The 13,804-nt window shown below is 46.5% G+C and overlaps 1 protein-coding gene across 1 annotated transcript in view; it reads right to left on the bottom strand.

Moving 5' to 3' along the window:
• The window catches only part of LOC119391649 (monocarboxylate transporter 9), a 38,889-nt gene extending 26,495 nt beyond the window's left edge, over positions 1-12,394 (bottom strand). Inside the window, exon 1 of the mRNA XM_037659315.2 lies at positions 12,129-12,394. Coding sequence (XP_037515243.2) covers positions 12,129-12,170 — 42 coding nt within the window. The 5' untranslated portion in view covers positions 12,171-12,394. The remainder of the gene's footprint in view (positions 1-12,128) is intronic.
• Between the last annotated feature and the right edge of the window lie 1,410 nt (positions 12,395-13,804).

Here is a 13,804-nt window from a genome sequence, read left to right as displayed (position 1 = left end):
TTAGAAAACCATTGCTTTCGAAAAATCTGGCGTCTTTCGTTAAAGGGGCCCTGCGACACTTTTGCGACTGCCTTATTTAGCACCGCAAATGCGTGTAGTTATGAATGCCGAGACGAACGCAAAAAGAATTATGCAAACTGGTGCACGAAAAGGGAAATTATTAGTCCTCAAACTTCAAAACTCAAGCAGACGACGACGAGAAACGTTTTTTTCGGATTTCACTCTCCCGCTGACGTCAAAGACCGGTTCCAATCACCGCGCGCGTCTTATAAAGACATACCGGAAACGTCACCTCATGGTGGCCTTCACACAGCACATTTCGACTCCTCTTTTTGACGGTGTTGTTACCATGCTTACGACAAACCACGTGCGTCAGCTAGCAGACGTTCCCATGATTTGTCGTGTAGTGCACGAAATGAGTCTGGAAGGCCTAACAGACCTCGAGCGCGAGCTCTCGCGACGCAGCAATTGCGTGCATGTCGTGCACGCCATTGCAAATTGAAAGTGCGTCGCTGAGCCCCGCGCAACGCGAGGATGGCTCCATGGGCCCAGACGAAACGCTAACGCCCAATGGCGTGGAAGGCGTCGGCCGGTAAGCGTTTAGAATTTTTTTTTTCGTTGACAGCATCGTGCCGAACTGAGCGTTGCGTGTTTCGCAGGTGCCGGAGTAGTCGGTATCGCTCGATGCCGCAAAAGACAGAACGCGGAAGAGAATCGCTTGATTACCATTCCACAGCGCACCTAGCGTCGTGTTCGTTGTTTTGAAAATATATCAGTGTTAGAAACAGGAATCATTTGTTTCTGAGAAAGCATAAAAAGGGGTTTTGTTCCTCTTAGGCCTCCGTAATATGGCCTAGCTACCACCATATGAATATTACACGTCACGTGTCGCGTCAAGCCAATCATAAACGAACGGTCTTTGTCGTCACTGTCACATGACATCACGTCACTTCCTGTAACAGAAAAAGCCGATGTGTGTCGCCATAGTGCGAAATCAAGGTAGTTTATCCCGTGAAATAAAATTATAACCGCTTCGATTTCGGCGTTGCCACTTGCGCAACAATATCGATGCATTCCACAGTACCAGAAGAACCGATGAAAAAGACGTGCTCAAATTGTATCGCAGGGCCCCTTTAGCAGCTGGCGTCTTTTCGTTTTGCTTTAGAAACATCTGGCGTTCTTTCGTTTTGCTTTTACAAAACATCTGGCGTCTTTCGTTGGTTTATTTCATCAATCAACGGCGTTTTGAACAAAATTGTTATTGTTTAATCACGCACAGGAGAAATCTCACCAGGCACTACCTTGGAGGTAAACAATGGCTGCTAATGGGAATGAGAGACAGAAGAAGTCGGCTTTTAGCTAACACTTACACTTCTACTTCTACTAATGTTTCCTACTGGAACATGCCAATGGCTGCTAATGGGGAATGAGAGACAGAAGAATTCGGTTTTAGTTAACGCGCACGCTGCGAATTTTTTATTGTTCAACAACGCACAGGAAAAATCTCCCACCGGCACCACCTTGGAGGTCAAGATCTAGTACTAGCGTTACGACTGGTTACGCACTACGACTACAACAACTACGAGGGACGAACGGGTGCCGCCTTAAGGAGCTTCGCCCCTAAAAGTGGCCCATTTCTCTACCGACTCACGATGTGAAACACCAAGTAAACAGTGCGTCGATCGCCACCGCGCGTCAGCAGACGCGGAGGGATCATTTGACGCGCTGCAGTCTTAAAGAAAAAAAAAATGTAAGAGCATTAGGTTGTAGCGCGCTGTTCAAACACGAAGGAGTAACAACCGTAATAGTTGTTAGTTCGGCACTCGTCCTGTGTATATCTTAGCGTTCTTTTCGAGTGTCCTTCCTTGTGTTTGAGCAGCGCGCTGCTAGTGTCAAGCCATGATCATTGTTACTCTGCGGTCATCCTGTGTGTGTGTTTTTTGTGAGTCCTTTGCATTCGAGCGGCGCGCTGCAAGTATCGAGCTACTCGCCGTTCTTCATGTGACATTCTAATTTGTTGCTATCGCCTTCATTGCTTTGCGGTTCCGGTGAAACTGACTTTTGTTTACTTACGACTGCTTCTTTAAGGTTACTTAGACATTTTTCTGCGGGTCGAAAAAGCAACCTTTACAAGAACTGCGACATGTGTGAGTTCTCGCGATTTCAGAGTTAAAGAGCGAGGAAAACTGCGACACAAGAATGGAAGACGAGATAGGACAAGCGCTATCAGAAACTCAAGTTTATGAGAGGGATACTTGACCACGACCCCATTGTAGCACGAAGCCTCAAGGAAATCCATGCGGATATCTAACAATGGAAAACTTCTTGGATGAAGAAAAATGGGTCCTAGACCGGGGATCGAACCCGGGACCGACGTGTTTTAGGGTGGTGTCTCCCCCCTATTGAGCTAACTAGGATCCTAGCAGTTGTAAGCACGAGAGCAATTACTCTACAACTCCAAGCATACAGACACAGAATATTGCAAGTGAGCTCAGCTACAGGCTACATGTTACAAACAGGTTGTTGCTGATTATCCCTTTCGTAACCCGTTCGCCACCTTCCGGCATTCCGCAGAACTGACTCAATATTCCGTTTCCATGTGCTTCGACTTGTTGATTAATTCGCCCTCGTGCTGCTAATTGCTATCATACTGATTAGATCAAAAAGCAAATGCGATTATAGCTCAGAAAACGTGTTATTGAGCACCAGTTAAGGCCCTATTTAGCCATACAGAGAGGGCACGTTTCTCACGCATGCGCAGTGGCTACGAGTGATTGATGCGTAGAGGCGGCTTCCATGCGCAATAAGCAACTTGGAAGATGCTTGGAAGTCGGAACTGAGGTGACCCTAATTCTTGAATTAGGTGTCCAGCAGTGCTATTCGCACCTCGGCGTTGGTGTACTCTGGTTTATTTCTTGGGTTCAATTTGAGTTTCGTAGCGATGCCGAAGCGGATCGCAGATGCCACGGGCGTGGTTGAGGTCTGCTCCAGGGGCGTAGCCAAGGGGGGGGGGGGTTGGGGGGGTTCAAACCCCCCCCCCCGAAATTTTTCAGTTTTGCTTGCCTATATAGGCACGCTCACATACAAACGCACGCACGAACATACATAAAGTATGGTTGAACCCACCCCCCCCCCGAAAAAAATTTCTGGCTACGCCCCTGGTCTGCTCCGTCAGGTGCCGCAACGATCCCAGCTGTTCGCAAGGAAATCGTCTGCGCTATCAACGAACACATATACTTAATCTGCACCAATTATCCTGACAGTTAATTGGTCCTTATCCTAAGTAAACTTATGATACGAGGTCAGATGTATCCAATATAGCTCTTAACTTCAACCAGACCATTCGAATTGACACAGTTCGTACTTATAATTATTTATTTTTAATTTAGAAGCATTTTTTTAAATTTCGTCCAACCTGAATTGCATGGACGACCGGAAGGCGCTGCTTAAGAAACAAGATTGTCACTCGCCGCTCATGCCACTGAAAATTCCGGCAGACCCCGCGCAGAGTGGAAATCGATTTCGAACGGAGCAGTCGGCGATAAGATGCTCATGCCGCATTTTTTTGTCTTTGAGCCAAGTTTTACGACTTTGATCAGCGCCCTTGTGTGCGAGTAGTTGTGTGCATATAGACCCTTTTCGAAAAAGGGCGCCCCTACCGCCGCGCACGCAAACTACAGTCTGCCGCCATTGTGAGGGCACCGCAACAGACGACGCAGGCTTCGGCAACGTGCCTGTGCGTGACATTTCAGCACTGCCGAATCGTGAACTGTCATCAACGTTTTTCGTAGAGACGGCGTGCTGCAATGGTGCAGACGTGCTGCGTTCCCATGTGCCACCATCGAGGATATCGCGACGAGATTAGTGATAAGGTACGCGATAAAACTTGAATAAGAAACGCACGTGCTCTCCGTACGCGATGTCAAACGGACCTGCGGAAGGGCGCCGTTTTGTAAACGCGCTGCAGAAACGGACGTGCTTATTTCACAGCGCCATGTGTAACCTTGCTTTTACGAATGAATAGTCTTCTCCCGAGTGCCTGCATGCGGTGAATTGCGATAGATTGTGCAGCAATACTGCGAGGGTTCGTAAGGCCAGCCAGAAAAATAAAAATGAAGTTGCGTACCGTTCATTTAGTAGCGACAGTACTCGCATATCGTAAGCGACGTGTCAACATTTTTAGTACATACAAACAGGGGCGTAGGCAGAAAGTTTTTTTCAGGGGGGGGGGGCACCATCTTGATCTGAAGTGGGGGCCGGGCAGGCAGATGTGGTTGAGTGTCATTTTCTGCTCCGTGTGCCATGGCAAAAAAATTTCGGGGGGGGGGGGGGGCACGGCCCCGGTGTGCCCCCCCCCCCCCTGGCTACGCCACTGCATACAAATATACCCAACGCGTGGCGTCCGGAAAATAGTTCAGTGGTGTGGCTTGCGGCAGACAGGATTTTCACCGGTTGCGGTCGCATAGTTCCGCGACAGTGACGTCCTTCCTTTCCTTCGGTGAGAAGTTTGTAGCTTTCGGCGAGCCTTTTTTTTCCCCGTCCGGGCGCGCACGCGAGTTGGCTGTGGTCACGGTCGCGCAACCGCGGCAGTCGAGCCAAACTCCTCGTCCAACCCGTTGAAGGGTACAAAATGTTGCTCACTGTGCATCGGAAGCACATCAGAAAGACCAACGGAGAGTACTAAGAGCTCGTTCAAGCACGCAAACGGTGAGATTTGAGCGGATGACATGGAGAACTAGCCGCCAACACAAACATCACAGCACTCACGCATTTGATGGCTCGCTTTCCATGCCCTCACGATGGCGCTGGCTATCCCACGCTCCTCTGCGAAGCGAAACTGACGAAAAGTCCACCGTCAGGTGGCGTATTTATGAAAAGGGTCTATTGTGCGCGTTCATGGCACATTGAATACACTGGCATGTAAAGGATAACTTATGCTCCGACGTAGCGTCGTAACGTCGCCACTCAACTTAGGGCACAGACAAGTTTTATCGAAACGAAGTGCACGGTATGGTGCGCTGATGTGCACATCATTAGCAGAAGAGCTTGGGTAGGGGCTAGTTGGAACATACCCCCTTCAGCCACGAATTATGATGCACTGTCTGCAAATGCGTCAAATTCGCATGGCACAATTCGAGGGCACTCAGTATTACATTCCAAGAAAGAAAATGAAGGAACGTGTTGTTTTGTCTGAGTTTCAGTAATTAATGTTAATTTCCGTGCAACTAATTATCACGTTATTCTGCCATCAGTCAACTTCAATAACTGCATAAAAAGAATGAACTATTAGGCCCGAAATGCATGCACAGTTTGTTTTTTGCTGTATTCGTTTCGATCGGAGAAAAAAAAATACTCTTGACGTAGGTCCTGCAACGCGCCACGTCCAACGATCGTCTAACATGGTGGTGTGTCCAGCAAAGTGACCATCTGCAGCACTACACAGCAGAATGAAGTTAAGTGACCGCTAGTTGTCCACTCAGGAATCTTGCACGAATGTGCACACTGAGGTTCAGGCCATTTGAAGAAAGGCGCCGCGTGTGACGCGACTCCAAAGTTCGCGTACACATTTGTGTACGCCGTTACTGAACGGGATACTGTAGAAAAAGTTTTTAGCGCTGCAAAGTCTCCTCTGTGTTGTCCACGTTTTTTTGTCCTCAACTTTGCAGCGCTAAAAACTTTTTTATTAGCAGCGCTCGTTGGCGTATTCCTACGGCGACGCGCAGCGCTACGCCATAGATTGCTTTTCTATAGCAGTACATGTGCAATGTCTATTATATATTGTTACATGAACGGATAGCCAGCTCTGCAACCACAGTTGACGCTAGACAAGCACCATTAACAAGTGACTTTAGCCAACCGTCCCGACGGCATTCAAGTAATAAATCTATTTACGACCAGTGCCGCATATTTGCTGGCTAAGTTTCGTTGCAGCACGTTTTTCAGCATTTGTCTGTTAAAATAAAATCACCAGTCTTCAGTGTTTTAAATGTCTATTTTCGCAGTTCCTGGGTTCATAGAGAGTGCCAATAACCTGTGGCGCAAACCCGCATAGCACGGGCCGTGGTATGCGGATACACGCCGCACGTGGCTTGGAGCAAGGGTTTAATCAGGTACGTGACAGGCATGTGATGTTATTCATGTCATAACCTGTCAGCCAAGGCATTCATACACTCCTGCCCTCTTATGCAAATTTTCGTTAAGAACAGGACCACGCCAGCACTCAGACGTCGGCGGCTACATAGAGAGAAAGAAAAAACCAAGGTGCTTTGGTCCGTAAAGAAATGCATCACATTTAAAACACTGCTCTACAACTCAGCATACAAATACAACATGGTGTTTATCAGCACTCACATGATTTTAATATGATAAAACTCGCCAGGATACTACACTCCTTCCTGGGATGTGTCTATTCATGTACACAACGACAAGCTATGCCCCACTTGGAAAATGCCATTTGAGAGAAGGCTGACTTCTTCAAATTATCTCGATTAGATGAAATCGCGGGTCGCAGGTGCACGCAGCGCTGCGGCAAATCGGCTCCTTTCTTCCTTTTTGACACTCAGTTGACCTTCTCGTGCGCGGTCATGACGTTCACGTAGGCATGTGCCCGAAGTATTTGCCAAGCTTTACTCTAAAAAAAAAGTATATAAAAGAGGCGCACGTGTAACTGACACGTCTGTATCGTTGCTCAGTGTATAAGTGCATGTTTAATGGTCACATGCATGTTCCTCTTTTCCTTATCGCCCACCTGCGCATTCGCACTGTCGTTTACTCTATATCATGTAACCTCTAAGGTTTCATTAAATCAGTTTTGCACATTATGTTCTTTTTTCATTTTTTGGGGAGGAGAGGGGGGGTTGTTAACGGTTCAAAGCGACTCACGCTGAGATACGCCGTACTGGAGGGCTCCGGGTAATTCAGATTATATATATATATATATATATATATATATATATATATATATATATATATATATATATATATATATATATACACGCATGAGGTGTTTCAGGGAATGTGTCCAAAATTTCCCAATAATAAAATACATGAATCATATCTTCACTGCCCTCATACATAGTTACTTTTTGTGCAGCGACACGCGTCGTTAAGACGACTAGAGACATTAATTATGACTGTAGTAAAGAAATAAATGAAATTAATTTTTAATTGCTCTAGACCGGCGGCCGGTTGAAATGAGAGAATTGAAGTCCTTCCCGCAAAAAGCCACTCGCTGCCTATAGATTTCGCAAAGGCTGACTCCGGTGATTATTGAACGGTGATGAAATACGTACCAATTCGCCCGGGAAACCAAAACCGAAGCGCCAGAGAGCGCAATCAGCAGACGGCCAGAATATATATATATATATATATATATATATATATATATATATATATATATATATATATATATATATATATATATATATATATATATATATATATATATGCCTTGCACATGCTTTGACGGGCAGTGTGAAATTACTGTTACATTTCATCGATATTATTATGGTAGTATATTCACTGCCACCAGGTCTGTTCAAGTTGTACAGCCTTACTAAGAAAGTTTGCGGTTCGTGGGCACTTCCATAAATAGGTGAAGGAAATGAAATGCGTTTTTATCCGACACACAAATGGGAATGAGAGCTCCGTCCAGGTGCACCTGCGTGTGTGTTGATAAATATTCAAGGTAATAGAATGCAGAGATAATGTATTTTTCTGGTTCTTTCAACAACCGCTGTTGCTTTTTTTGTGTGTGTGTGCATCCGGCTTCAACTTAGGTTACAGTGGCTTTGCATTCTGTTGTATTAGTAACGAGACCGGGATCTCGAAAAAATCGTCCATTGAGTCGAACTTGCGCAGCTGCGAGGGGGAGCTGCGCACAGAGCTCTGACCCCTTCCTGACACTCTTGGCCCATCGCGCAGTGCTCCCACGTCACAGTCACTTTGCGAGTTCAAATTTACAACCACAATTGGAATTCTTGATTAACCGCGGTGCTTTGGCAAACATGTTTCGCAGTGCACGCACAACTACGGCTATATTTAATGACAGTGGGGCTTTTAGCGGTCGCACTTGACTGATGTAGTCGTTGGGCGCTTGCTCACCAACGTCTGTTATTGGAGGGAAAAGTCAGAAGCTTGAACCAACATGTAGCCGCACATAAGGCTTATCTTGTTAGCACGATGTTACGTTACTGCTGTAACCGCGGCACGACGGCGGTGTCATTAGGCAAATGCGAACTCTCTGCAAAAAGTATCCCTAGAAGCCTTCAATGTTGATATCACATTTGCTGAATGCCTGGGTATTTCGCTTAATTACGCTGGTTTACTCAGTTTGGAGACGACGCGAAAACAGAAAGAAACGCCAGAATTAACTAAAGTAATCCGAAATTGCATATTAGGTTTTTTTTTAATTGTAGGCTATTCCACCTAAATTCAATCGCTGCTATAATAAAGCACGAAAACGCGCATTATAGTTCTATGAAGTTTACAGATCGCACACGTTTTCGAGCCTCGCGTTACAGCGATAATGCAATGTGGCACGGTCTACAAATGTTCGGTTGTGACGGCTATACGGTATTCGTAACAGTGGCGCAAATTTTTGCAAGCTTTCGCGCCCCAACGTTGCTTTTTGGCAGCCGGTTGTTTCGGGTCAAATTAGCAACTCGCGTCGATGGTACCGAAACAGGCCACGAAAAGACGATACGTCGTCATTTTGTGGATGCCGGGTCATTGCATCTCTGACACCGATGACATCGACGACAGTACTAGAAAAGGGCACCAGTGAACAGATATGGTGCATTCGGCCACACACTATGGACCAGGCTTGCGTGCGCCGTGGTGACCGTCTGCACCGTGTATAATGGCAAGCATATCGGTGTTGAAATGACGTGACCACTGTATAGGGTCGTTTAAAGACGATAGTCTTTCTTGGGGAACTTAAACGCAGAAATGTTGGTCTTTTTGCCTGTCAGATGCTTCTGCCCCCCGGCCAAAGTTTAAGCACTTGCAGAACGCCCAGCCATCTTGAACTGGTAGCTGCGTTCATACATGTGAACATTGTTCATCAAAAAGCAAATATTACGCATATCTGAGGCGCAACATTAATATGTAACTATTAGGTGGTATGTTCCTTTACTAGAAAATACATAGACACGTAATTCTAAAAACCCTAGCGTTTCTTAGGCTGCGCTGAAAATGTTACTGTTTCTTAGGCTCCGCTGGAATGGCGCAGAAACGGCCGGCAGAAGACTATCGTCTTTTGACGACATTTACAGCAAAGCGCGCAGATACGCGGCCAATTTTTGCAAAGGCGTTTGAAGCCTTAGAAAAAAAAATTATCGTGCCTCTGTGGTCGAATACTCGACTGCCCCGCAGAGGAAACAGGTTCAAATCCCATCCGATCCTGGATATTTTTATGTATTTTGTTTTTTCTTATTTTGCGCGATAGTGGTTACGGGCATCGGCGGCGGACTACTACCCCACAGCCATTGCGATATGATAACAGCTTTCGCTGCAAAAAAAAAAAAAAAGATCAGGCGCGTGTTATGGCACTTCGCCAGTTCGCTCATGTTTGGCTGCACGAAAACATAACATTCGTGGTGCGCTGCGTTCAGAGATGGCAGAGCGCAAAACTATGTATGTGCCCTTGCGCGGCCCACGTCAAAAAACGCCAGTCTTGCGCGTAGCACGCAGCACAGTCGCCGTGTAAGCTGCTGAAATGGCCTTCAAACCCGATGTGGGGTTCCCTGCGCAAGTAGTACGCTTGCAAAATACCCGCTACGCCGATTTTGCTATCATTTTGCCATGTCCCACTACGCGTCTCTAGGATCATGTGGCTCCTTACGTAGCTGCATGGTCTGATGATGCGGCAGCTCATTCTGGTGACTTCGAACTGTCACCACCATCACGCTGACTGAGCCCTTTGTAATGGGTGGGCATCTTTAAATCATTCACTGGTTACCCAGTTCACATGGCGTGACGCCAGAGGAAATTTTCCCCTTCTGCAATGTAACATTGCGCCTTTCACGCGACAGTACACCCGACATGACGCTTGTATAGGGTGTTTTTTCGAAGAATTCTCAAGCACTAGCTTGGCTGTGTGGTTATATACTTGAGTTCCACGCAGAACGCCTGGGTTCATTTCAAGTTGGGATGCCGTTTTTTTTCTCTCTCTCTCTCATTGTGAGCGATAGCTTCAGCGGATACCGGCGGGAACGGCGACAGATGGCAGCAGCGATAAAGTCGGCGGTGTTTGGGAGCTTGTGACAGTATGTGCTGTAAACCATTGTGTCGGAACGGAACGAAAAGCAAAAACGAAAAACGTAAAACGAGAAAAAAAAAAAACGGTATATTTGAACGGAACGAAAATGTAACCGAAACGTTATCTATTATTTCGTTCCGGAGTAAAAGCGAAATTTCTTTTATCGTTTTTCGGTTCACGGGAAAACTTGCCAGTCCAGAACCAGAGGTCATGCAACGTGGGCAATAATGCATATCTCAGGGGGGGGGGGGGGTCTAAAATAAAGTGTATTGAAATTGTGATAAAAACGAAAGCAGTGGCAACAAGAGATGTTTATATTAATGCAAGTTGACATTGGTGTGCCTGTCACGCAGGCCAGCGTGAAGAGGGCATTGTTGGCGCTGAAGTTTGTTTTATCACAACAGCGGTCTTGCATATCAGACGTACACTAGATGACGGGCTGCTTTCGAGAGTATATGCTCACAAATCATTGGGCCTGGTAAAAAAAGATCACAATTCACTTTTGAGAAAATAAATACTATAACTTAGAGCGGTACTGGTTTGCGCTACTAGGTAGGAATTCGTGGTACCGTTACTTGCGCTCCCCTTAAGAACGTGGGAATAACGTGTTTTTTTAAGAGGAGCTCAAGTAACTATACCACAAATCCAATGTTTTTATCATTACTTTAACGCCAATCTTTTGCATAGAAATAAAAACTGTTACGGAGAAATTTTTTTCGTTCCGGAGCACAAACGGAATGAAACTTTTTGCGGTGAACTGAAACTAAAACCCAAATGAAAAACATCTGTCCGACACCCTGGTAAAAACTTTGACGAAACCTTCAGGCCACTACGTCAAGCTTTCCATATCAGGTATTGACAGCCGATGATGGTCGCCAAGCTATATGTGAGGCGCGGACATATGACCACCGTGCACATTTCTTTGAGACAGAGAAATGTCTGCAGCTGAACACAGTAACAATACAGAGGAAACGCCTGATATAATGGCGCATTGGAATGTCAATTAACGACAATATATAAATGAATATACAATAAATAAACCAGCCGTTACAACTGCTGTATAAGAACACATTTTGTGTCCGCTACATTTTCTTTCCAGGCTCTTATGTCTTCAGTGGTACTACTGGAACACAGATTTAATGCCCGAGTTATCACTACATCCGGAGGATTGGCAAGGTATAACAAGATGCCGTGGCTTTCGTGCTCGTATTCCATTAGGTCGCTGGCAGAGAGACCCTGAACTTGGAAGTCGAAAAAAATATATATACGTATGCAACCCACCGTAATGTGTATTGTTTCACGGATTACGATGGCGGACTTTTTACTGATACGCATCTACATTAGCTGTAAATACTCGATCGAGGCATCGCGACGAAGCACAACAAAATTGGGTTTAGGAAAGCTCAGTGGCGAGATGAGAGTGTGGAGACAGGTCAGGATCATTTGTGCTTGCTAAGCTAACTACCGCTTCTATCAAGGCACACGCTTGATGCGCGACTGTAAGGGAGCTTACCAGGAGCTTGCACCTTAAGGTCTACCTCTCACAAGCTCAACACACGCTGTTGTCTGAAGTTTCATGATACGGCAGAACCAGCACAATTGATTTCAATTGGCTTTCATTTGATGTGGGGTGATCAAAAAATAATAAAATAAAGAGAAAGCGAGAAACGTGCAATGTTACCAATTTTAGATGCAGGGCTAAAGAGCTGCATTTTGAAGTTATCATTAAGAGCCTGTTTAGTGAAACGCCTTTCGGCATTGTTATATTGCACTGAAATGGGAAGAAGCCTCGTGGCGTAAATTAGCGTCTATTTGACAGTGCGACAAATCGCTTTCAACTGCCGAAATACCAAATGTGCCAACTCACCCTCGCCCTATCTGTCTGTAGGCTGCTGCCAGGATCCGGCATTGTTTCTCCCGCGAAGACGCCGTCACAAAGCAGCCCGTGTTTGAACGGAGTCGGGTTGAATACTCGCTTGTAGCGCCTTCGCTTTTCGGCAGTGCAATCACCGCGTCGCCCTACGTAAATCGTGGACCTCGGGGGACATTGCTGCTGCTGGCACTGACGCTGCTGTGACCGCGGTCGACATTGCTGCACTGCGCGCACGGTCGCCGCCACTTGTAACTGTTGTGTTCCGCTCGGCTGCCAGCTGCTTTAAAACGACATCGAGAATGCGGCGCGAAAAGCGAGTCCTTTCGCATTGGCGGCGCTATGTTTTCGAATGAACGCCCGCTCCTATGCAGGGCCAGAACTGAGAATAACCAGTGGAAAGCAATACTTCGCCGCGACTCTCTCGCCTCGTAGATTGCGCGTTCAATTCAGATTGCCGCTTTAAGCCAAATCAGGGAAGAGGGGTACATGAGAAATACGTTAGGTAGCAACCTCTTTACGAGCAAGCAAAAAATATTCAGGAAGATAGCAGCCGCGCAGCGTTTGCAGGTGTTGTCACGGCGGTGGGTTAGAAATAAAAAAAACCGCATGGGTCAGCATGTTACACACCACGTTTGCAAAACAACAACAAGAAAACAGAGCAGAAACGTAGTCGTTTCATCCTTTTCTAAAGTGGTCAGCCAGACGATTCGGGTTGCACGCAGACCGTCTACCGATATCGCTGACTTGGTATGCTGTAGTACGAGCCACCATACTAATCAGCCTACCCTTATCTTTTGCTGTTGCTGTTTATCATGACCACAATACGCAGCACAGGCCTTACAGCACAATTGAATACGCAACGTTTATTGATCAAAATAAGGTTCATTGCAGATGGGGCCTTTCTTCCAAGGCTCCATTGGCTATATAGCGGCTCGACGGGCCTGACCTAGGGTTGTCAAGTGGCTTCCCAGGGTCTTTTCAGCGAGTCGCACCTCTCACGACCACGTGTGTATTAGACATGTAAGTCCAGTGACGACTGTAGCGGGTCGCTTTGGGCAGCTGTAAGTTATGTGTGTGAGTGTTTGAATACATCCGCACCACGGGCATGTGTTGATATATTTCCCTGGGTACATGACGTGAAGCTTATGCAGATTCCGAAAGGTATTGGTCTGCAGGCTGCGCCGGTCCCGCGCGTGTTTTCTGTTGAGGTGCTTGTGAGGAGGTGCCCCGATGCGGCGATCTAATCTTTGTCTAAGTTGCCGCGTCGTTTCACCTCATCATTTCTGTCCTCTTTAGCGACGGGTACTCGTGGGGCTCGGCGTTTCAAAACAAGTTATGCCAGTATTTATCGCAGTTTAAAACAACAAAAAACTGATTGCTTGCGATTACCGGCAAGGTGCCACATGCCTCCCTGGGTGCTCTTGAAATAGTACCCGGTTACGACATGCGCTCCAAATCGCTTTCTGCGTGGTTTCCTAGCATCAGCTTATGTATGGAAGCAATGCCGTGACGTCACCGATGCCACCGAGTTGTTATGCAGTCATCATGGGGAAAACTCGCACGTTATTTCGACATCGCCGATGCCACCGAGTTGTTATGCAGTCATCATTTGGAAAACTCGTATGTTGTCTTGACATCACTGATGCCACCGAGTTGTTATACAGTCATCG

The sequence above is a fragment of the Rhipicephalus sanguineus genome, chromosome 4, assembly GCF_013339695.2.
Source record: "Rhipicephalus sanguineus isolate Rsan-2018 chromosome 4, BIME_Rsan_1.4, whole genome shotgun sequence".
Taxonomy (NCBI): domain Eukaryota; kingdom Metazoa; phylum Arthropoda; class Arachnida; order Ixodida; family Ixodidae; genus Rhipicephalus; species Rhipicephalus sanguineus.
This window is presented reverse-complemented; position numbering and strand designations above follow the sequence as displayed.